This window comes from Oncorhynchus gorbuscha, linkage group LG13 (assembly GCF_021184085.1).
Source record: "Oncorhynchus gorbuscha isolate QuinsamMale2020 ecotype Even-year linkage group LG13, OgorEven_v1.0, whole genome shotgun sequence".
Classification (NCBI taxonomy): Eukaryota; Metazoa; Chordata; class Actinopteri; order Salmoniformes; family Salmonidae; genus Oncorhynchus; species Oncorhynchus gorbuscha.
In genome coordinates this window covers 45964290-45990173 of record NC_060185.1, presented here as the reverse complement: position 1 = coordinate 45990173, position 25884 = coordinate 45964290, and the positions used below count along the sequence as shown (strand labels likewise).

Sequence of the window (25884 nt, the reverse complement as noted above, 5' to 3'; positions counted from 1 at the left end):
GGCAACGGGTGAGATAGATGGTCTGTATTTGCGGAGCCGCAGCTGCGCGTCTGTTAATACCAACGCGACCCTCACGTCCCCGCGCAATTCTCCACACTGGGTTGGCTGCTTCAAGGCATGAGGATGCGAGCAGGGATTTAGTTTGTGTCTTTTCCCGTCTGGAGCAGTTTATTACCTTTCTCCCGCACACAGAAACGGATTTAGCCACACGAAACAAGGTTTGCAGAGATTATTCGTATTTTTTCTTGTAGCCTGTTTGTTAAATAAGCTATTAAATGCATATGATGATTAATTTATGTGATTTACATTTACCGTTTAATTAACCTTTATAGTCATACAATATGGCTATTGATGATGAAGATCTTGGATGGGCAGCAAAGCTTGGTTTTTGTTGGAGGATCTCAACGTTGAGGGACTATGAACAGGCTGTTGATGGGTGATACGTGCGCGCTCGGTGCATCGCAACTCTGGATAGCCTACATACATTAAATGTTTGTCTTTTTCTGGCATTGCTTTGGTTCGATAGGCACTTGTTTGGGAAGACAATTGTGCGCTCCAAAACGTACTTTGGTGTCTGAGGACCTGAGGCTCCTCATTAAATCAACTTCCACTCCCATTCGCCAGACTGCCTCCTTACACGTTATAATTTAAGGGCATTCAAGTGTGAATTTTAACGGGGCCAAGTAGGACCTTAATTCCGTTTTACAAATGTGATCTCTCACGAGAGGGAAAACATTATAAGAGAATGTGTAGCCTAGTCAATAGACAAGCGCTGGATTTGATGGGAATGTGGCGCTGTTGTTTTTTTTTATCAGTGAGGATTTCATATTACGAATCACGCATGTGTTGATTCCAGGATTATATGAATGTAATATTGACTCATTCATCGAAAAGATGGCTACAAAGCATTTTTTTCCCTCGACATGACTTTTGCCAGTGATGATGCATTTACGCGTTATAACGCGGGACAGCTTTCTCAATAGGCCAGCCCATCTATTGTTCGGAATGCGTCTAGGCTACAACTTGAAATAATTTCTGTGGTTGTAGTTAAATTAACGGGTTGAATTCCCTTACATAGGCAATAGCCCAAACATTTCTAGAGGAAAACATAAGTTTAAAATAATTCGGAAGACGTTTATTTTAGGCTAGCCTACACAAAACTGGGCTTGTGGCTTTGTTACATTAGCAATGCAAATGAGCGTTTGAAAAGCACGGGCACCTGCTGTCTCAAGCATATGCATTGGCTTTTTCACCAGTGTGTCGTGAAAAACATTAGCGTGAGCAACAACAGTGGAATCGGCGGTTTGCTTTCAAAATAAAAGTCCCCTAATTGAAATGTATACAAATAGTGGAATCCTGCCACAATTGAGCTACATTCAACTAATATGCACTGAACAGCTTAATCTATGGATTGTGCACCCATGAAATGGGGTAACAGCATGCCCAGTGACACCCACAGAACATAACTCTGTAGATTGTACACAAATATTGTCATCTTAGCTCTTATTGTGGGACTTTGACTGTAGAACATCCCAACTTGGCTTGTATTGCGCAAAAGATGCTAATATGTGTGTACTGAGACGCTAATATGTGTGTAAACTCTACAGATTTTTGTTCTGTGGGTGTCACTGAGTAGGCTGATACATTTTATGGGTGCACAATCCATAGGTTAGGCCAGGGTTTCCCAAACTCGTTCCTCAGGATCCCAATGGGTGCACGTTTTGGTTTTTGCCCTAGTACAACACAGCTGATTCAACTAATCACGAAGCTTTGATAATTTGAATCAGCTGTCTAGTGTTACGGCCAAAACCAAGATGTGCAACCTTTGGGTTACCGAGTTTGAGAAACGCTGGGTTAGGCTGTAGAGTGCAATATGAGTTTCAATACGCATGATAGACTAACTGGGGAGGTGATTTTCCCCAGTCAAATAAGAGCTAAGACGCTAATATTTGTGTAAACTCCACAGAGTTGTGTTCTGTGTGTGTGTGTCACTGGGTAGGCCGATACCCAATTTAATGGATTCGGAATCCTTAGGTTGTGCAGTGCATATATAAATATCAGTGGTGGAAAAACTAGAATATTTTCATACTTGAGTAAAATTCCTTATATCCTGAACAAAAATGTAAAAGCAACATGCAACAATTTCAAGTGTTTTACTGAGTTACGGGGCTGGTGTGCCATGGATTTAGGAGCAGGGTAGCTTGTTTTGTTTCCTAGTTTTGTACCTAATGAGTAACCTTGGGTTACATTGAGCTTTTTTGCATTGTTTATGCTTGGGTTACTTTTAGCTTTTTTGCATTGTTTATGCAAGTCAGTCAATGTAAATAAATTCATTAGGCCTTATCGTAAGGTTTTCAAATGACTGGGAATACAGATATGCATCTGTTGGACGATGCCTTAAAAAAAGGTAGGGGGTGTGGATAAAAATTGTGTGACCCCCCATTTGCTTCATGCAGCGTGACACATTTGGCTGTGCAAAGTTGCTGGATATTGGCGGGAACTGGAACACGCTGTCGTACACGTTGATCCAGAGCATCCCAAACATGCTCAATGGGTGACATGCCTGGTGAGTATGCAGGCCGTGGAGGAACTGGGACATTTTCTGCTTCCAGGAATTGTGTACAGATTTTTGCGACATGGGGCCGTGCATTATCATGCTGGAACATGAGGTAATGGAGGCTGATGAATGGCATGACAATGAGCCTCAGGATCTCGTCACGGTATCTCTGTGCATTCAAATTGCCATCGATAAAATGCAATTGTGTTCGTTGTCCGTAGCTTATGCATGCCCATACCATAACCCCACAATGGGTCACTCTGTTCAAAATGTTGACATCAGCAAACTGCTCGTCCACACGAGTGCATACACTCTGTCTGCCATCTGCCCAGTACAAAATGGGAGTTCTCCATGAAGAGCACACTTCTACAAAGGTGAGCATTTGCCCATTGAAGTCGGCCCATTGAGCTTCCCTGAGACGGTTTCTGACAGATTGTGCAGAAATTCTTCGGTTGTGCAAACCCACAGTTTCATCAGCTGTCCGGGTGGCTGATCTCAGACGATCCAGCAGATGAAGAAGCCGAATGTGGAGGTCCTGGGCTGGCATGGTTACACTTGGTCTGCGGTTGTGAGGCCGGTTGGACGTACTGCCAAATTCTCAAATACAACCTTTGGTAGAGGAATGCACGTTAAATTATCTGGCAACAGCTCTTGAGGACATTACTGCAGTCAGCATGCCAATTGCACGCTCCCTCAACTTGTGGCATTGTGTTGTGTGACAAAACTTCACATTTTAGAGTGGCCTTTTATTGTCCCCCAGCACAAGCTGCAGTTGTGTAATGATCATGCTGTTTGATCAGCTTCTTGATATACCACACCTGTCAGGTGGATGGATTATCTTGGCAAATGAGAAATGCTCACTAACAGGGATGGAAACAAATGTATTCTCAAAATGTGAGAGAAATAAGCTTTTTTGGAAAATATATGCCATCTTATTTCAGCTCATGGAACATGGGATCTCCACTTTACATGTGTGTTTATATTTTTGTTCAGTATATTAATCAAAACATCCGGCACAAATGGCTTTTTTTTAACGGCCGTACAAGGGCACACTCCAACACTCAGACATCATTTACAAACACACTATTTGGTGTCAGGGAAAATACATGGGAGTACAAAGTACATGTTTTCTTTAGGAATATAGTGGACTAAAAGTAAATTGTAGGGATGCACGATATATCGGTGAGCATATCGGAATCGGGCCGATATTAGCTAAAAATGCCAACATCGACATTGGCCGATTGTCTAGGTTAACACCGATGTGCAAAACCAATGTCAATGCTGACGTGCGCACCTATATAACGTAGGTAGATGACGTAATGACGCCACGGAAAATACAGCGCTACACAGAACAAAAGCAGAAAATTACTAAGCGGATACTTCCAACAACTAAACAAGTTCAAGTCGAGCAGTCATTTGAAAGAGTAAAAAAATTCAGCGAGACAACTCAAAGGCAAAATCCATTGTCAAGATGATGGATTTTCATTGCCCTTGACAATCAACTGTTCTCTGTCGTGGATGATGTTGGCTTTCGCTGACTGGTCAAGCACCTCGAGCCCCAGTACACACTAACCAAGTAGGCGCTATTTTTCAGATGTTGCCCTACCGGAGTTACACAGTATTGTTGAAATTAGAGGTCGACGATTATGATTTTTCAACACCGATACCGATTATTGGAGGATCAAAAAATGTATTGGCCAATTATATATATATATATAAAGTACAAAGTAATAATGACAATTACAACAATACTGAATTAACACTTTTATTTTAACTTAATACATCAATAAAAGTGTTGGAGAAGGACGTAAAAGTGCAATATGTGCCATGTAAAAAAGCTAACGTTTAAGTTCCTTGCTCAGAACATGAGAACATATGAAAGCTGGTGGTTCCTTTTAACACGAGTCTTCAATATTCCCAGGTAAGAGATTCTAGGTTGTAGTTATTATAGGAATTATAGGACTATTTCTCTCTATACCATTTGTATTTCATATACATTTGACTATTGGATGTTCTTATAGGCACTATAGTATTGCCAGCCTAGTCCTGGGAGTTTATAGGCTTGAAGTCATAAACAGCGCAATGCTTGAAGCACAGCGAAGAGCTACTGGTAAATGCAGGAAAGTGGTGTTTGAATTAATGCTTACGAGCCTGCTGCTGCCTACCACCACTCAGTCATACTGTTATATCCAATCATAGATTATAATATAACACACAGAAATATGAGCCTAAGGTCATTAATATGGTAAAATCCGGAAGCTATAATTTCAAAACCCAAATGTTTATTCTTTCAGTGATATACGGAACCGTTCCGTATTTTATCTAACGGGTGACATCCCTAAGTCTAAATATTGCTGTTACATTGTACAATCTTCAACATTATGTCATAATTATGTACAATCCCGGCAAATTAATTACGGTCTTTGTTAGGAAGAAATGGTCTTCACAAAGTTCGCAACGAGCCAGGCGGCCCAAACTGCTGCATATACCCTGACTCTGCTTGCACAGAACGCAAGAGAAGTGACACAATTTCCCTAGCTAAAAGAAATTCATGTTAGCAGGCAATATTAACTAAATATGGAGGTTTTAAAATATATATATGTGTATTGATTTTAAGAAAGGCATTGATGTTTATGTTTACGTACACATTGGTGCAACGACAGTGCTTTTGTTTCGCGAATGCGCTCATTAAATCATTACCTGTTTGGCGAAATAGGCTGTGATTCGATGATAAATTAACAGGTACCGCATCGATTATATGCAACGCAGGACAAGCTAGATAAACTAGTAATATCATCAACCATGTGTAGTTAACTAGTGGTTGTTTTTATAAGTTCAGTTTAATGCTAGCTAGCAACTTACCTTGGCTCTTGCTGCACTCGTGTAAAAGGTAGTCAGCCTGCCATGCAGTCTCCTCGTGGAGTGCAATATAATCGGTGTCCAAAAATGCTGATTACCGATTGTTATGAAAACTTGAAATCGGCCCTAATTAATCGGCCATTCTGATTAATTGGTCGACCTCTAGTTGAAATGCACATCTGTGAGCTACTTGCCAAAAAAAATATATTGGATATTGGTATCGGCCAAAATTGTAATATTGGTGCATCCCGAGTAAATAGTAAAGTACAAATACCCCAAAGCCTACATGGGGCGGCAGGTGGCCTGGAGGGTAGGAGTGTTTGGCCAGTTACCGAAAGGTTGCTGGATCGAATCCCAGAGCTGATAAGGTAAAATAAAAATAAACACTATGTTGTTCTGCATTCACCTTGACATCCAGTGGGACAGTTAACCCACTGTTCCCCAAGCTCCGTGGATATCGATTTAAGGCAGCCCCTGCACCTCTCTGATTCAGAGGGGTTGGGTTAAATGCGGAAGACACATTTCAGTTGAATGCATTTAGTTGTACAACTGACTAGGTATCCCTCTTTCCCTACTTAGTTAGTTACACTATAAAGAAATCCCTCTGCCATTTCCTGGTTGCTAAAACTCTTAACAGTTCACCTAATTTGAGTTTACGTGACAAAATGTAGAGAATCATTGTACCATCTGTGAATATTTTTTTCCCATAACCTAAGCTATTTTTGTTTGAGCAAGTATATGTAGTGTAGAGAATCATTGTACCATCTGTGGAATATTTTTTCCATAACAAAAAACATTTTTGTTTGAGCCATTTGAAGTTAGTGTACAAAACTGAAAGTAAAATATGCAAAAACAAAACTTGAAAACGGGAAGCATAGAAATAGGGCACATAGAACAAATATACTGCTTCTTAAACTTGCCTTCAAGTAGAATGATAGATCTATAACTCACATTTCTATGTGAATTTGGTCAGGTCGCCCAAAAAGTTAAATTCTGCCACTAAGTAGTACTTTTTTCTTTTTTTTTTTTTACAACATTGATGAGTAGGCTATGCAGTGCAATTACAATATATATATTTTTTTTTTTTGGGGGGGGGGTAAACTAATAATTGTCCTTTGTTGACTTTATGTAACAACATTCGCCCAGAAAAATCTAGTCCAATTGTGGCATGATTCCACTATTTTGTTATCTATTTGCATTAGTTTCAATGGGGTACCTTTATTCTGAATGCGAACTGCCGAGGCCCCTATTGTTGCTCACGCTGTTGGTCTCTCCCTCATTAAAATTATGTTCTATTTCTGCAGCGCATGATTGGAGCTCACAGCTAAACTCATTCGCAGGGGCATCTTAAACCCCCTCGCTCTCACTGCCGGTTTAACATAACAAAGGGGGAATAGAGTACTCGGATGAAAACCAGACAAAAAGGCTAAAGCGCGCGATTGTCCTTGTGGCAGGACATGCAAGCGTGGTCTCCACTCCCTCCACAGACGCACATTTGCACGCAGTAGTAACCTAACAGGGAAATCAGATTAAAATGTGTTATTGGTATCGTGCTCCTTTCTCGAAATACAAGAACATTGTATTACAATGTATGTTGCTGTATTCATTTGACGTCACATGCAGTCACAGGGACCGTTTGAATCATCGAATATGCCAAAGTATGACTAGCCGACATCATAAGGTGCACCTCTGGTGTTTTAGATTGGAGAGAGAATCTATTTCAAATTCTCAGATGGATGATTCGGAGATAACGTGAAATCGGTATTAATCTATAAAGATAGTTTAACCATGGATGACATTGCTACGTTGCAAAATAACCCAATGCAGACTGGAAAACAAGGGCAGTGCTCCAAAACACAATATGAGATAAAGGGGTTGTCTGTGGGTGAAGAGATGTCTATTATAAGGGGGTCGGAGTCTATAGAAAATCATGGCCAGAGAAAATAGGGCATTTATTTGTTAGTTTCTGTTTTGCCTATAACCTTGTAATGATGTTATGATGCATTTATAAACACTTTCCCATATAAAGACATTTATCAAGGTGGCTTTTACTTTGGAATCAGACATTTTATCTCTTCAAGCAATAGACATTTAAAAATTAGCTACGCCTTTTTCTTTCTCATTTTCCATTATGGAGATTTGCTGAAGATTTTAGATTTTCACTCTGCTGTCATTGCATTTTATTGTGTAAGCGTACTATCTAGAATGTCAGCTTGTTTTTCCTGGATACTAAAGCCCAGACATAAACCCTTCAAATGGTGCTGAATACTAAACAAAACCACTGATCCACTTTCTAAACAGCAATGCTCTCTAGCCTCTAGGTGACAGGAGTCAAACCCTTGTGGCAGCATGAGATTATCTGGGGCATGTTATGCCCTGTGTTTATTCCCCTCTGACTGCTCTGGGCCATACATGTCATTTCCACATTCTTCAAATTACCCATCACCTCTCACATAGAATTTGTCACGTTACATTATGTTGGCTTGTGTTTGGATGCATTGACTTTAAATCCTTTTGAGCAGAGCTTTTCTGTTTTAGAGATGCCGTGTGTATTGCATCTGCTCTGTCTGGAGTACCCTAGACTAAGTAATTGGACTATCTGTCTTGTTGATTCATACATTGAATCATTTCTCATTTCATTTCCACCAGGTTCGTGGCCCCCATTCTCACCACGGAATATGATGCAGAGGTCCTCCTCTCCGAAGGGAAGTTGGATGGGAATACTGCCATACGTGTCAGCTCGTGATCAATGAACTCAGTCCATTCAAGCACAAACAGAACTAACCTGAACTCCTGAAGAAAAAGAGGGGATATAACGACACAGACAACTTTTTGCGGATATGGCGGCGACAGATGCATGTGCAGCGCCTGTACAGGAAGACGGCACCACCACCACCGAGACCAAAACAGAGGTGGAGCCCACAAATCCAGACACTGTCACAGAGGCTGTCACGTCTCCACCCGAAGAGGTACAACCTGCCGGAGAGACCACAGAGAGCATAGAGCAGCCGGCCGATGGCAAAGCTAAACAGGCCTCTGAGAATATTTTCTCTTCCTTCCTGAATAAGAGTGGACTGGGAAAAGTCATGGGAGGGAAGAAGAAGAAGGAGCAGAGCACTGAGGCTGTGGAGGCTAATGGAGAGGGCAACCCAGAGCAGAAAAAGGCCTCTGCCCAAGCAGAAGAGCCGGCAGCCAATGGCACAGAGGCAGCGGCAGAGGACCAGGCCAATGAGAAAGTGCCGGAGAACCAGGTGAAGGTCCGATCCAAATCCTTGGACAGGTTAGAGGACCCTGAGGCCCTCAATGCCACAGTGGACATATTAGAAGATGCCCCAGCAGCAGAAGAGTCAGAGAAGCCTGCCTCTAGTGCAGCGACCAAACACATGAAACGCTGGCATTCCTTCAAGAAGCTTATGGCCCAGAAGAGTCACAAGAAGAGCACAGAAGAGTCTAAGGACGCTGAGGGCAGCGAGGGTGCATCTGGGGGCACACCTGGTGACACAAGTACACTGGACTCCAAGGCTTCAGAATCCAGTGGCCAGAAAGGGTGGAAACTGAAAAGGTCATGGACATTCCAGGGGCTGAAGAGAGACCCATCAGTCGTAGGCATCAGCAAAGCCGATAAGAGCGAGAAGGCGGAAGGGGAGGAAAACCCCACAGAGAACGATGAAGCGGCTGCGCCTGAAACAGACGAAGCCAAGGCACAGGTAGACGGTGAAACACAGGAGAAGACCAACACAGACGGAGAGGAGGAGAAAGGAGCCACCGCCGCCCCACACAAATCAATGAACCAACACGCAGATGAGATCTGGACCTCCTTCAAGAAACGCGTGATCCCCAAGTCCAAGAGGTCAGCAGACACGGTGGCTGCCAGCGGGGAGGAGGAAGGTGCTGCCGCATCTGAACTGGCCGAGCAGATGGAAGAGGCAGGCAAAGAGCAGGCCAAGTCGGCCAAGACCAAGCGAACGCACTTCAACCGTGCCGTTTCGCTGAAAAACTTCATCATGAGAAAGGGGAAAAGCACCAGCGTGGACCAGGGAGACGGAGCTCCGAAAGAGGGTGAGGAGGCAGAAGACGGGGAGGCGAAGAACACAGAGGGCGCGGCTGCCCCAGCTGGCACGTCTGACAGCCGGCAGGGAGAAGCAGACGCTGCCCAGGGCGAGAGCAACGAGGTTCAGGTGGTCAATGAGCACACAGCCGCCGACGGAGAGGCAAAGGAGCCCACAACGAGCACACTGTCTGGTCCTGAGCCAGAGAAGGCCAACTCGGCTAAGCCCGCAGCACCAGCAGAGCCCGTGGCAGAGGTGAAAATCAACCGTGAGAATGGGTGCACGAACGGCACGCCTGAAGAAGACGCCATACACAATCATGAAACGACCCCGAAGAAAGACGGACCAACAGACGAGGCCAAACAAGAAAACACAAACTCCATGAAGGACGCGAAGATGCTGAACCTCGGTACAGGAAATGCAGTTGCCCAAATTGGTGAGTTTGCAGTAGAAATAGACTGTGGTGATGGTGACCTCCAGAAAAATAGAGCTAACATGATGACAGGCCAAATTAGAACTAGGGACTAGCTTTGAGAGGGGGGTGGGGATTCCTCAAAATGGAGGGTCCCATTCTGAGTCAGGGGAGGCCAACGCTGAGCCACGTGACCAAGAGGAAGCGCGGAAGAGGATGTTCTATGAGGCTGCTGCATCCACCATACAGACAATTATGTCAGCGGCCACTGGACAGTTAGAAAATGAGAAGAACTTTCTGGACAATGGTCAAAAGTGTTCTCATTGTGCCAATAGTGGGAACACTTTTGACCGATGTCCAGAAAGTTCTTCTCATTTTCTAACTGTTCAAGAAAAGGTCATGTGATATTGACCTCAGTTTTCGTCATTGAGCGTTTACAAATATGGTGCTGGGTGAAGCTTTAAGTGGAAGCGTAGTGTAGTTATGTGATACTGGAAGCCGTTCACCTACTTTGATGCAACACTTTGAAATCCCTTTAAGGACACTCAACGCTGCAGTAGGTAACATGAAGCATGTAAATAGTCAGGGAAAAAAACCACTGAACCAAACGGTTACTCATTGGTATCCATGTCACAGCACACAATAGACAGGTCACTGTGTATAACAGGGTCACTTCATTATTGTAGGGAAAGAGGGTCAAAGAACATCAATAACATTTAGTCAATCAAAGGATTAGTAGTTAAATCAAAGTGTCACTTGGGCTGTCTAGGAACAAGATTTAGCACCTTTCTCCCTGGGGTACCAGTTTATCGATGAAAGTAGTTTTTCCTGCATGTTCGATTCACAGTTCAGTCAGGGGCCATGTCTACAATATTGTGATTCACCGTAAGGAGTAAGTCGAATGTCCTGTGAATCTGTCCAATAGTCTTTGAGTAATACTAACACTTCACAAAGACCAATTAAAATGTTTTCTATGAATGTTCTGATTTAAATGTATATTTTAATACATTACATTTTTTTTCTGTTATCATTCACCAGAGAAAAAGGCGGGAAACGTGTGACGACACACAAAGAGGATTAGATCTGCATGGGATTCGTTCAGCAAGGAGCTTTGACCCCCCCCAACGGAGTAATCACATGTTTTTCGCCACGATTCTTCATGGTGAGAGCGATGCAATCCATATAGATGAAAAAATACTCAAAAGCAATAAATCAGTCATCAATCAGCACAGTTCTTGCTTACCATTCCATGATCAATGTAAATGTTTTGCTTGTCCTCTACTAGTGAGATTTTATATTGTCAGCAGAAGGGAAGACATTCCATCCTTGTCAAATGTTAATCTCTATGATCTCTCATTCCAGGATCAAAAATACTTAGTTTTATATCAATTGCCATTTTTGTTTGTAGTTTTGTCAATAGATATTTCAAAGTGCACATTTGAAATGATTGCCCTAAAGACTGCCCCCCACACCCCCCAATGTGGATTCCTTAATTAAGTAATGTGTTTTAATCTCTTTCTGTGTTGTTTTTAGACTGTTGTGTACATGAATAAACCACCATAAAATATGAAGTCAAAATGTTTTTTTTTCTAAACACATCTTCTCACTGTAACGCAGATTGATCTGCCGTTGATATGTTTTGTTGATCAATGGTGTCACGTGTTCGCTAGGAAATTGTCAAAAACTAGAACAATAAAGATTCAAATCGAACAACTAAAAAAAACGTAATTGTGGAGGCTATTTATGCATAAAATGTTTGACGTACTGTGTGTAGGAAGGCATTCTGGAAATGCTATTGGTCATTAATCTCTATTTTGATAATCCTACATCCTTTTACATAATGGCAGATTTGTGCAGTATGCATTATCTGGAGTACTTCCATTTCACAATGAATTGCGTCAACAGGTGAGCTCCTTCAGAGTAAATGACATCCTGTTGCAGATAAACATGTCTGCTATAGTCGGTGTCACTGCCCTGGCAGTTGAGGGACATGTCTGTTACCATTCTGGTAAATACACTTGATACGGCACGATACATGAAATCACCACCATACTGTTGTCTGTTAAAACTAAATCTCTGGGATTAAGTTATTATGGAGATGACAGACTGTAAGAGCATATTATAACAGATATTAACCCAACATAATAGATACGTGTTATGTAACGTTATAGGCTAGCTAAAAGAAATAGGACACAAAATGGGCATGAAGTGATAACCTGCAGTGACAGGCAAATACAGGGTTGGCAGCACTGAAATGGGATGTTACCCACAAGCCACAGCCATCCCAGGAATGTGGACTTCAACCATCTAAAGGTGTTCATGACACGATCATTACATAGTCATTACATTCCTGTTGTTCTGCCAAATGACAAATCAATTAGGACAAATAAAGGCGGCGTTGTTTTCGTATGTGTGTCAGCAGTTCATTTTTAGGAACAAACAGTAGCTCACAATAGGACTTAAAAGGTATTTGTTTTTTGCAATATCGCACAACTGTAATACAATATTGTTGGAAATACTAAGTGGAAGCTGTAAGCTAAACACCCCAGGGGTCTCGTTGTTGGATGTGTTGACCAGATAGTTGGTGGTTATCAGTGGGAACAGACACAATAAATCAATTCTGACCCACGCAGTGATGGTGCTCTGTCCTCAGGCAGGTCACTGTGTATTGACTATAATGTCTGGAGCATTTCACCCGCTTAGATAAACAGTCACTCTTTAAAAAGGCTATTGTATGATACACAGATCAGTGGAATGTCACTAATGGCCACTTGTGTAGAAAAATGAAAGAAAATGGTGAACCTGGGACTGTGGTGCAGTGTGTCTGTGTATAACAGTGAGTGAGAGAAAGCGAGAGAGGGACAGTCAGAGATCAGAAGAAAAATAACGAGTCTGTGTGTGGGGAGATTTGTAGGGGAGTGTGTATGATTGTGCTGGGCCAAGTGCAAGACTGCATACTGGACAAGAAAAACACATTTAATCACATTCCCGCACATTACCTATGTAAACAGTGAAAGGCAAGATACAATTTGTAGTAAAGAATCTAAAAAAAAAGAAACCAGATACCCACAAAAATATAAATAAGCAGGCATTCAAAAATAAAATTAAAATAGTGAGCTCATTACGTCATAGTTTATCCCATCGTATTTACAACCGCTGCTTACAAAGCTCATACGGGATAATATCCTTCATATACAGACATAGGGTTGTCCAACGCACGGTCTCTGTCTGCAGTGCACATCGTCTCCCTCTGTCTATTCCATTTTAGACATCTCAAAATTGCTAGTCATGGTCCCCTGTGGGTAAATAAAAGCATAGTTGGAATGACTTTCCAAAGGCGACATGGTGGACTGAAAAACAAAGATGGACATTGAAGTCAATCGATCTTCACAAAAGCTTTAATAGAAAAGATACATGCGATCTGATCTACCGACGACCCTTTCCATACAAGTATATTCACATTTTGAAGTAAAAAATATATCTTACAGATATCCCTTGCATTGACAATCCTAATGACTTTATTTGATGTGGGGTTGTAAAAAAAATGAAAAAGCTACCAACCTTCCACACCCTCTCATTGTTCAAACCAGCAAGAAAACTGGGAGGGATAAACTAGCTGATGTAAACCCGACGAGCTACTGCTCTTTAATAAGCATGGAGCTTGCACCACCTGCTGTTCACACCAGGAATAACACCTTGTCTTAACTCGTCAGTCCAGTAGAGGGGGCAGTGCACTGGGACAGAAAGGAAAACATGTTGGCTTGATTTACAGCTGAACTGGATTACAGTTGTCTTCTCAACTATCCTTTCTGTGCAGAGCTTCAGAGTTTGTTCTGTTAGGTGACCTAAACTGGGATATGCTTAACACCCCGGCAGTCCTACAATCTAAGCTAGATGCCCTCAATCTCACACAAATCACCAAGGAACCCACCAGGTACAACCCTAACTCTGTAAACAAGGGCACCCTCATAGACGTCATCCTGACCAACTGGCCCTCCAAATACACCTCCGCTGTCTTCAACCAGGATCTCAGCGATCACTGCCTCATTGCCTGTATCCGCTACGGAGCCGCAGTCAAACGACCACCCCTCATCACTGTCAAACGCTCCCTAAAACACTTCTGTGAGCAGGCCTTTCTAATCGACCTGGCCCGGGTATCCTGGAAGGACATTGACCTCATCCCGTCAGTTGAGGATGCCTGGTCATTCTTTAAAAGTAACTTCCTCACCATTTTAGATAAGCATGCTTCGTTCAAAAAATGCAGAACTAAGAACAGTCAGGTCTGGTTCACTCCAGACCTGACTGAGCCTCGACCAGCACAAAAACATCCTGTGGCGGACTGCAATAGCATCGAATAGTCCCCGCGATATGCAACTGTTCAGGGAAGTCAGGAACCAATACACGCAGTCAGTCAGGAAAGCTAAGGCCAGCTTCTTCAGGCAGAAGTTTGCATCCCGTAGCTCCAACTCCAAAAAGTTCTGGGACACTGTGAAGTCCATGGAGAACAAGAGCACCTCCTCCCAGCTGCCCACTGCACTGAGGCTAGGTAACACGGGCACCACCGATAAATCCATGATTATCGAAAACTTCAACAAGCATTTATCAACGGCTGGCCATGCCTTCCGCCTGGCTACTCCAACCTCGGCCAACAGCCCCCCCCCCCCAGCTACTCGCCTAAGCCTCTCCAGGTTCTCCTTTACCCAAATCCAGATGGCAGATGTTCCTGCAAAACCTGGACCCGTATAAATCAGCTGGGCTTGACAATCTGGACCCTCTATTTCTGAAACTATCCGCCGCCATTGTCGCAACCCCTATTACCAGCCTGTTCAACCTCTCTTTCATATCGTCTGAGTTCCCCAAGGATTGGAAAGCAGCCGCAGTCATCCCCCTCTTCAAAGGGGGAGACACCCTGGACCCAAACTGTTACAGACCTATATCCATCCTGCCCTGCCTATCTAAGGTCTTCAAAAGCCAAGTCAACAAACAGGTCACTGACCATCTCGAATCCCACCGTACCTTCTCCGCTGTGCAATCTGGTTTCCGAGCCGGTCACGGGTGCACCTCAGCCACGCTCAAGGTACTAAACTGCCATCGATAAAAGACAGTACTGTGCAGCCGTCTTCATCGACCTTGCCAAGGCTTTCGACTCTGTCAATCACCATATTCTTATCGGCAGACTCAGTAGCCTCGGTTTTTCGGATGACTGCCTTGCCTGGTTCACCAATTACTTTGCAGACAGAGTTCAGTGTGTCAAATCGGAGGGCATGCTGTCCGGTCCTCTGGCAGTCTCTATGGGGGTGCCACAGAGTTCAATTCTCGGGCCGACTCTTTTCCTCTTGCTGCGGGCGATTCCCTGATCCACCTCTACGCAGACGACACCATTCTATATACTTCCGGCCCGTCCTTGGACACTGTGCTATCTAACCTCCAAACGAGCTTCAATGCCATACAACACTCCTTCTGTGGCCTCCAACTGCTCTTAAACGCTAGTATGGCTACGCTGGCATGGCTTTTCAACCGTTCGCTGCCTGCACCCGCATCCCTGACCAGCATCACCACCCTGGATGGTTCCGACCTTGAATATGTGGACATCTATAAGTACCTAGGTGTCTGGCTAGACTGTAAACTCTCCTTCCAGACTCATATCAAACATCTCCAATCGAAAATCAAATCAAGAGTCGGCTTTCTATTCCGCAACAAAGCCTCCTTCACTCACGCCACCAAACTTACCCTAGTAAAACTGACTATCCAACTGATCCTCGACTTTGGCGATGTCATCTACAAAATTGCTTCCAACACTCTACTCAGCAAACTGGATGCAGTTTATCACATTGCCATCCGTTTTGTCACTAAAGCACCTTATACCACCCACCACTGCGACTTGTATGCTCTAGTCGGCTGGCCCTCGCTACATATTCGTCGCCAGACCCACTGGCTCCAGGTCATCTACAAGTCCCTGCTAGGTAAAGCTCCGCCTTATCTCAGTTCACTGGTCACGATGGCAGCACCCATCCGTAGCACGCGCTCCAGCAGGTGTATCTCACTGATCATCCCTAAAGCCAACACCTCATTTGGCCGCCTTTCGTTCCAGTACTCTGCTGCCTGTGACTGGAACGAATTGCAAAAATCGCTGAAGTTGGAGACTTTTATCTCCCTCACCAACTTCAAACATCTGCTATCTGAGCAGCTAACCGATCGCTGCAGCTGTACATAGTCTATTGGTAAATAGCCCACCCATTTTCACCTACCTCATCCCCATACTGTTTTTATTTATTTACCTTTCTGCTCTTTTGCACACCAATATCTCTACCTGTACATGACCATCTGATCATGTATCACTTCAGTGTTAATCTGCAAAATTGTAATTATTCGCCTACCTCCTCATGCCTTTTGCACACAATGTATATAGACTCCCCTTTTTTTCTACTGTGTTATTGACTTGTTAATTGTTTACTCCATGTGTAACTCTATGTTGTCTGTTCACACTGCTATGCTTTATCTTGGCCAGGTCGCAGTTGCAAATGAGAACTTGTTGTCAACTAGCCTACCTGGTTAAATAAAGGTTAAAAAAATAAAATAATAATAAATAAATTGTTTCACACATCATCACAGACTGAAAACTGATTTAATTAAGTTGAGAGTTTCAATGTTCTTACTATGTAATAACCACCCTGTAATACACTTTTAGTCAAAGTGATTATATTATCACTGTCAATCATGGTTAATTTTTACAACGTTGCCATAACTTCAATTTCGTTCGCACTTACACATCTGCCATTGAAGTTGGGATATTCTCTTCCACCCATTTCAGATCCTCATCCTGGAAAAAAAAAAATCCTATCACCAAGACAACTTCTCTGAGCCAGAAAATGTAATTTATAGCCTATATTCTTAGTATGGGTGGTATCGCTGTGCTATGGAGGAGGCTCTTACCACTTTGTTCGGCTTGGCTGTTCCACATGTCTTGGACTTCAGACCCCTCGTCTTCACGCCCTCTGGAAGTACACTAAATAGGATAGGATCAGAAACACAGATATAATTACCGTATGTTGGCTGAGTCAATTACGTTCTATCAAAAATGGCTGCTTGGAGAGAGAACCAAGGTACATTCATCCCATAGACTATCAACACACTATGGGCGTGTGACAACTAGGCCAAAGAGGTCTAGCTACCTATCAAGACCGGGTAAGTTATTGTATTTCATCCTCCAGTGAACCATATGCAGTATCAACTTGTGTTCCTATGACTGAAATACCAAAACAGCAGTGACTCTTACCAAATGTATCATTCATCAGCTGTTCCTTTGCCTCGTCGTCACGCTCCTCGTCCACTAGGGGGCTGAAGGTGTATCTAAGGGGAACAGGACATGACATCACAGATCAGGGGCACGTTCAACATGACACAATGTTGTGGAACGTTCAGATAGCATATGTCTATGTGGAACAATCAATCTTCTCTGACATACAGACTAAGGGATCACGTCGGCTCTATTCATGCGATTCCTATCGGCAACGGTCGACAACATTTGCCTACTGAACGTGGCCCACTTAGGCTCAGTGCCATCTCAATTCAATTTGAGTTGACTTGGACATGGGATTTCTCCATACAAGTGCAATTCTATGTCCTGAATTGACCCTAACTTTGCCACAGATGTCTCTGTTGACATACTGAAAGATCCTAGCCAGTAACCCAATCCCTAGATTAAAAAACAAACATGACTTTGGTTGAGAGGGTTTTGGCCTTGTGTTGAACTGTTTAGCCGTGACCTCTTACCTCTGGTTGTTGGCAGACGGCCTCCACAGAAACATGATGACCTGAAGGATGGTGGGGAAGAGGAACCGCCAGGAAGCAGTCTATCCACAGCTCCCTCCAGTCCTGGAGAGATACAAAGAGAGTGAATAAGAGAGACGGGAGAGGAAGAGAATGTGAAAGATAATATATCGAATGCCAAATACCAGTTCACTAGAGGTCAACTGTGTGTGTGTGCGGAAAATTGGTTATATTTCCTCGACGTCAAAATTGGCAAGAAAATGTTATTTCCGATGCTCTCTGACTGTCTAGCTTTTCATTTGTTAGCACGCTGGAAACAGTCAAGAAACTATGAATGTGGGTTCATTATCATTTCTACAGTTTCGATTTGGTTTTAGACATTTTAAAGTATATTGAGTTCGATTATTATTATTTTTACTCAAACCACACGCACGTGTTTGGACACCTGTGGCTTAAAAAGTTGCGTAACGTAATAAACAAACACTACTCGCTGACTGGCACTTTGAAACATTGAAGGTCTTCATCATCCAGATAATGAAAATTACTGAGGCTGCAGAGTAGAACAGTGACAGGTCAAATATGTTAGATTAGTGAATGCTTGTAATCATGGGCACACCAAGGTGTATAGTACACTATGTATGAAATGTCTCTGTTAAGTGGTTGCAGTAGCACAGCCGTAGACAGCTCCTCGCCAATAACGGTGAATATGAGGGTGTTGGTAAAGTGGCGATACAGGGAGAGCTTGACCACGTTTCTTCGGAGGCGAAGGAGCTTCATGGTCTGGGCCAGGCTGATAAAGATTTGATTGGCTGTCAAGGACTCCCAACATAACCCCAGGACACACCCGGGTAACAAACAGCCCACCGTTTGAAATACAATTCTCAACAGAAACAGTTAACCCAATAATACCAGTCTTCTTCCATTGACTTTCAACATAACCAACACCGAAGAGTTTGCCTACCTTGTCAACTGAGCTGATATACTTGAACGTAAACCCAAGCTAATCAGGGTGTAAGTCTCTGAGGGTTTTCAGCCATTTTCTCATCACTCAGGGGGAGTTGAACTTCCCTCTGCCCCCCATGGCCAGGTTAAGCACGGCTGGAAAACCTGGTATGGTCTTAGTCATCGCTATACTAACTGGTTTTCTGGCTAATTGGTTAACTAACTGAATCCACTAAAATACTGTCCTGTCAAACTGCAGGAGAAAAATAAAGTTCTTGATAGCCTTGCTATAAGTGGCCCTGTAATTAAACATGTCATTAATCCACGTGACTATGGCTGATGTCTACATTTGTTTTTGTGAGGCGGAGGATATTTTCTAGAAATATTCCCTTCTGGGTTATTCCCTTCTCTGAGACAAAGGCGAAGGCAGGCGGAAATAGAGGGAGAAGTGCCAACACCAACCACCACCAAGGCACTGTCGGCACACAGGGATTTCAGGAAGTGAGAGCGTTGGAATATGAAGTCGAAGGGGAGGGGGGGAGGGAGAGAAAGTGAGATGTGAAGGGAAGTACAGTACAGGATATCCACCAGCAGAGGGTAGAGTCGAGCACAGCCAACGGAATGGCAGCAAGCGGCACCAGATCAGCTTCAGCCTGAAAGGGACAGAGAGGAAGGGGAACGGATACAAGCACAGAGGGGCAAGGAGAAAGGGAGGGAGTGACAGAGGGAGTGACAGAGGGAGTGAGGGGAAATTATCACATACTCTTCAGGCAGCCATGTTGATAGACAGATACACACCAAGAGGACCCGTGTATAACCAAACTGCCACTCAAAGAGGGTTAGAACCAAACTGCCACTCAAAGAGGGTTGGAATCAAACTTGTTGGAGAAGTTATGAGAGACACTGGTAAAAGGGATGAGGAGATCAGCTCAAGACAAACATGCCCAGGAGGGAGAAAAATAAAATAGTTCTTAATACTGACAGACTAACTGCATACAGTGACAACTAGATTAACACGCTGACTGACAGACAGGCAGACTGATGGCCTCTAATGTCTGACCACTCCAAAAGGATATCCACCACACAACGCACGAGTCAGTGAACGCCAGAATAATGTCACACAGTAGTCTGCTACTGCCCCCTGACCCTGTGAGAAAGACAGGCAAACACTGACAGTGGAATGACGGTACTACTACACACACACAAGATTCCTGGCATCCTTTGGCCAAAGATGAAGATATTCTACAAAGAGCATCATGGCATTGTTTAGTTTAGTTCCGTATCAAAAACGTATCAAAATGTTTTAATAGTCTTGTTAGGTGGACAATATATTTTGGAGGAATATCGAGGTAGTATATTGATCAGAAAGGAGAGGACAGAGACCAGACTTACCCGAATTGACCCTCAGGATTCCCTCGACAACGGAGAATATAAGGTCAAAATAAAGGTAAAAATAAAACTAAAATGAGCAGTCCCACCCCAACCACCCTGTATATCAATGCACTGAGCCTTGGCCTACGGAGAGAGAGAGACAGGCAGGCAGAGAGAGAGAGAGAGACAGGCAGGCAGAGAGAGAGAGAGCGACAGACAGACAGAGTCAGAGAGACAGAGACAGAGAGGGACAGAATTGGAAATAGAGTTTAAAACTCTCCACTGTCTTAACAATGTGACCTCTTATGAAGGGACTGACTCCCTTGACAATTCCATAACCAAGACTAGCGATGATGACGAGCACACGGGCCAGGGTCCGCACTGCTGAAAGGATCTCCACAAACACTACTGCCCCCTGGACTGTTGGAGGACACAGCACACATATAAAGATGATTAAAATGGAGTACAACTGCACATTTAGCACCACACTAGGAGCAACTATCTTTTACCCAATTCCAACCTTGCCCACCAGGAAGATTTAGGTAGAAAAACAAAATTGGCTGAAAATGTGTGTTTAGGGGTGTCCACCAAATATGACCACTTAAACCCCATGTTGATTTCCTTAAAAGACCAATTACAGACAAAAACGTGTTTCTCAAGTGATCACGTGAATTTCAGGTGAAATTTCATAAGTGAAATCAAGTGGCTTTTCTGTAAGGTTCTTGTCTCTCCCCCTCCTGAGCGGAGAGGCCGTCATAGCGGATGCTCTGGAACTCGGCATAGTACACGGCCTTCTCCAGCATGCCCAGGAAGATGACCCCGCCGATCTAGGTCTGGATCCCGAGCAGCTCTCTCCAGTAGCAGACTGACAGCCAAGGCCACAGCGCAGGCCCAGCAACACATAGATGACACACATCACCATGTAGAACTGCAAAAGGGACAGTTAGGTGAGCTGGCAAGGAACTAGAGAGTCTGTATTGTCCGGTAAGATAGAGAGTATGTCCTATAGGACCACACCTTAGAAGCTACTTGTGTTCATTATACTACATGTAATGAAGCTGTAACGTAGACTGTTTTCCATGTAGACAACTTACCGCGGCAGATTTGACTTACGATCATAAGTCATTCTGAAACAGATGTAGTCAAAGGGTTCCTGTTCCTACTGACTTCCACTGCAGGGGGTGAAGGACATAATAATATTAGCCTATTCGTTAATGCAGTTTCAGTGTATTGGACACAGGTTTCATGTGATCGGTGGACCTTGTTATGTTGGATGTCCCAGTTCTGTGGTGGGACAGAGTCAGTGGCGGTGCTGCTCTTCTCCTTGATCTCTTTGATGTGGGATGATGAACATGTAAGGCCATCCTCCCAGGTCTGAGCCATTGCATCAAAGTGATGCTGGGGAGTCTAGGAGCATAGAGCTACAATATAGGATCTCTACGTCTAAGACAGCCAGGCATTAGGAAATAGCTAGCTGAACAAATGTTGTCCCTGCGGTACAAGAAATGAAGAACGGCAATTAAAGAAATAGTGTGCCGGTGTATCGAAATCACACTGTTTGTTTAGCCAATGTGTATGTACACCATACATACAGTTGAAGTCGGAGGTTTACATACACTCAGGTTGGAGTCATTAAAACCCGTGGCAGCATCATGTTGTGGGGGTGCTTGGCCGCAGGAGGGCCTGGTGCACTTCACAAAATAGATGGCATCACAAGGAAGGGAAAGCAGGTGGATATATTGAAGCAACATCTCAAGAGATCAGTCAGGAAGTTAAAGCTTGGTCGCAAATGGGTCTTCCAAATGGACAATGACCCCAAGCATACTTTCAAAGTTGTGGCAAAATGGCTTAAGGACAACAAAGTAAAGGTATTGGAGTGGCCATCACAAAGTGGTGATCCTAACGGACCTAAAACAGGGATTTTTTACTAGGATTAAATGTCAGGAATTGTGAAAAACGGAGTTTAAATGTATTTGGCTAAGGTGCATGCAAACGTCTGACTTCAACTGTGTCTTCATTCTGGCATGGCTCTTAGGGGACAAGGAAACACTCACCACTTGTTTCTTTGCAGCGGGATCTGGGGCTTTGCCTGTGGCCACAGTTGCCTCTGCTTTGACAGCAAACGTCTAAAAGAGAGAAATATGATGAAGCTGATTTCCCTGATATGGAGGCCTGTTGCTAGGCTGGGAATCACAGGACCCAAATCGCCTTATTCACATACATCTACATACACTTAGCATATATTTGATTATGATATCAGAGGGTGTTTGAGTTGATTTACCTCCTTTGGATTCCCAGCAGTCCTTTTCCTCATCTCTTTGTCCTTGAGAGTGACAGGCTAAAACAGGGGGATAAAGACAGTCATTCCAATGACACCTAGGTGAAGTACTGTGTTACTATTAGGGTTGCAAAGCGTCGGAAACTTTTCAGAAAATTTTCCATGGGAAGTCGAGCCCGGGAATTTGGAGTACTTTGCTTAAATGTTTCAAACAAGTTAGCTTATAACAGTGAACCATTTTTTTGTGGGATACACAAGGCAATTATAGGTCTTGTGGCATATTTTGGTTAAACTATCCCCAATTCAATGGAATCACAATCCTCTGCATGCACAGTGCATTCTTCTATCACATGTACGGCTGATTCTCAAGATCTTACACACTTATGAGATGCTATTGAGCCCACGCTGTCTGGCCCAAGGGCTACATGCATTCTGCTAAGTTTTGATTACAATACTGGGTGGGGTGAATATATTTCATATGACATACTTTATTTTTTTGTTAACTAGCGAATAGTAGCTGCAAAGTGTTTCTATCATTTCTAACTTGTTTACCATTTCTGGTAGTTAGTTTTTGCTAACATGTGGGTTTTAGCTTACTTGAGCCTGCTAACTGAGGAGTGTTAATTTGCCTGTGTCTATAAGTTTTATTTTAAAACATTTATCTTACAAAGGATTTGTTTAATCTAATTGCTTAACTATTTCTCTGTACATGGAATTGCATTTGTGTTTTTTTTTTACTAATCTGTTTCTAATCTTTACAGGAAAATGCCACGGGCACTATCTGATGTGTGGAGACATTTCACTGCAGCTAATGTAGAGGGAAAAGCTGTGTATATTTGCATATACTGTGCCAAATCATATGTGAAGAATGCAACAGAGATGCAGAATCATCTGGCCAAGTGCATACATTTCCCTCAGCGCTCACAAGCAACCTCTGACAAAAGTCCCTCTACATATATTTGAGGTGGAAATGATGAAGCAGACACCTTTATCGATAGCAACAGCTCATGTTCCTCCTGGAATTATACGTTGTTGTTTTTTACTCAATGGAGGAACGTGGTCAGAGAAATGCTGATGAATGTCTTGCTCGAGCTGTGTATGCAACTGGTTCACCTCTGATGCTCACAGGCAATGTGTATTGGAAGAGATCTCTGAATGTTCGTCGCCCAGCATACACCCTTCCAACCAGATATGCTTTATCTACTCATTTGTTGGATGCAGAGTTCAACAGAGTTCAAGTAAATCATAGAGAAAGCAGACTGTATTGAAATCCTCTCTGATGGGCGGTCAAATGTTTGCGTGCAAGGAATTATTAACTACATCATCTCCACCCCTCAACCAGTATTTTACAAGAGCACAGACACAAGGGACAACAGACACACCGGTCTCTACATTGCAGATGAGCTGAAGGAAGTCATCAATGACCTTGGACCACAGAAGGTATTGGTGACAGGCAATGCTGCAAACATGAAGGCTGCTTTGTGTAAAGTGGAGTCCTACCCTCACCCATTGGCTGTGCTGCTCATGCATTGAATCTGCTCCGCAAGGACGTCATGGCACTGAAAACAGTGAAGGAACTTAACTTCGCTAGTAGCTACCTTATTTAGAACCAAAGAAGGTCATTGCTGTGTTATTAATCTCACAAAACCAGATGTTGTAACGGCTCTCGTGGGTTGAAGAAGGAGACTAAGGTGCAGCGTGGTAGCCGTTCATGATTTTTAATAAAACTGAACACCGCAACAAAATAACAAAGTAGAAAAAACAAACGCGCCCAGTTCTGTCAGACAGCTAAACAGAAAATAACTCTCCACAAAACCCAAACGGAAAATCACAACTTATATATGATCCCAAATCAGAGACAACGATAGACAGCTGCCTCTGATTGGGAACATCACTAGGCAAAAACAAAAAAGAAATAGAAAACATAGATTCTCCAACCCGAGTCACACCCTGACCTAACCAAACATATATAATAAATAAGGATCTCTAAGGTCAGGGCGTGACAGATGTGTATCTCTGAATATTGCATTATATGGCATAGCTGTAGAGTCTGGCACACAACATTACTGTGTAATTAATATCTGATCATGTAAATGCATGGATATTTCTGAGGTACCATAAAATAAAGTGCTACCATACTTTCCTATGAGACCCTCCATTGCCATATACTGTACCTCACTGTGGGTCATGTGCTGTTTGCACTCAATGGCAGGGTACTGATAAAACACATAGAACCCACTGCATCCGTCCTGCTTCACAGTTGTCGTTCTGAAGTAGCTCCCTGCCTTCAGAGGCTGCAAATCAAACAGGTATGATAAAGTTAATAAGTAAGTTAATAAGTATTTGCACAAACCACACTGTCTATACAGTCAAAAAAAACATGAATGACACTACTCTCCCTATCGAGACCCTAAATCTTGCATTGCCTGTTGTTAAATTGAGAACAATTGGAACTAGCTGAAAAAAAGGAAAAACTGGAGAGTTTATGGAATACAACAGCCGGAATGAGCCCATTCAGACCGAATACCTCGTCGAAGCAGCGGGAGCTCCTTAGGCACCAGGAGATGTTGAGTTTTACCAGAGGTTCACAGTGTTCTGTCAACCCTGAAACAGCAGACATCTTATGAAAACAACTTAGTCACAGAGCTCTCTCCAGATCTGTTCCTGTCTGAGGGCCAGAGCCAGGGCTAGAGGCTACTACTTCCTCCCCCAACCTCCCCATGCTCTTACTGTAGTCACAATAAAGTAGCGTATTGTGTACAGTAATGATATCATACAAATATCCTGCATTGACAGTACACCATCCTACAATACTAGTTAGAAGAAGGGGCAATCATGTTCTTGCTATATGATATTATACAAGGTTCAGTAAATAACTGAGTTTTATCCTAACTTTCAGGAACATAAGCAAGGTTATCGCCTACTTACATTTCTGCTGAATAACAGTATTGTTAAACATTGTCTTGGTGAAGAGGAAAAAGCTCTACTTTTTCAAAGTTTCCTGGAACACAAGCTGTGAAAAAATGTCAAACATATGAGTACTGCAAATAGATTTGGACAACATTTAGATTAAAAACCTGTTGGGTTTTAAATGATCGGAACGAAATAGCTGAATAGTTGGAACGTAGGTAGGCATGATGGTGAGCCAAGATTCAATATTTGCCCAGGGGCAGGATGTCTATGAATGAATGGATCGGATCACTTACTATTTATTACTTGTATTGATTAGTCGTGAAACAAACCCATATTGACTAACACTGATAGAGTAAAAAAAAGAAGGATCATTTGTCCGGCCTAATCAAGGGAGAATGATAGTGTTACATTGCGTATAATACAGTCAGTGGAAGCGGTTACAATGTTACATTGTCGCCAGAATGGTGCACCGTGCGTAAAACGAAGGCAAGTGTGCCTCCTTCTGTAGATTGCGACAGTTTAATCAACTGTTGAAATAGATTAATCTGGCTGAACTAAACAGTGTTCTTAACAAGATATCATAGCCTATCTAGGCTACCTATGATGCTTTGATAGCATAATAAAAGTGACATTTTTATTAACTTGTATTCACTTTACACGCCCGTTAAATGCAGTGTCAGAGCCGGGTAAACAGGCAGCCTGCCTGGGTCCTTTGTCTGACATCACAATGTAG

The 25884-nt window shown here is 43.1% G+C and overlaps 1 protein-coding gene and 1 long non-coding RNA gene across 5 annotated transcripts; one reads left to right on the top strand and one right to left on the bottom strand.

Moving 5' to 3' along the window:
- The first annotated feature begins 53 nt into the window (after positions 1-53).
- Positions 54-11609, top strand: LOC123993005 (A-kinase anchor protein 12-like). Its single transcript, XM_046294734.1, has 3 exons — positions 54-218; positions 8066-9901; positions 10916-11609. The coding sequence occupies exons 2-3, from the start codon at positions 8257-8259 to the stop codon at positions 10936-10938; spliced, it is 1668 nt and encodes a 555-aa protein (XP_046150690.1). The 5' UTR covers positions 54-218; positions 8066-8256; the 3' UTR covers positions 10939-11609.
- Positions 11610-12832: 1223 nt separating this feature from the next.
- LOC123993008 lies at positions 12833-21019 on the bottom strand. 4 transcript variants are annotated; one of them, XR_006831343.1, is made up of 7 exons: positions 18609-19157; positions 17651-17752; positions 17154-17227; positions 16811-16883; positions 16645-16697; positions 13439-13611; positions 12833-13173 (listed from the first exon to the last, which is right to left on the bottom strand). It is a non-coding gene; the product is annotated as an uncharacterized LOC123993008 (long non-coding RNA). The 4 variants fall into 4 exon arrangements; XR_006831344.1 differs by lacking the exons at positions 13439-13611; positions 18609-19157 and adding an exon at positions 19167-21019; XR_006831341.1 differs by having other exon boundaries at positions 12833-13611.
- Positions 21020-25884: the final 4865 nt, after the last annotated feature.

What these genes read in the sequence shown, in the direction of transcription:
- LOC123993005 (XM_046294734.1), top strand. Translation starts at nt 8,257, where the DNA reads ATGGCGGCGACAGATGCATGTGCAGCGCCTGTACAGGAAGACGGCACC. An exon ending in AAATGCAGTTGCCCAAATTG is followed by an intron (nt 9,902 to 10,915) that starts GTGAGTTTGCAG and finishes ATCATTCACCAG; the next exon opens with AGAAAAAGGCGGGAAACGTG.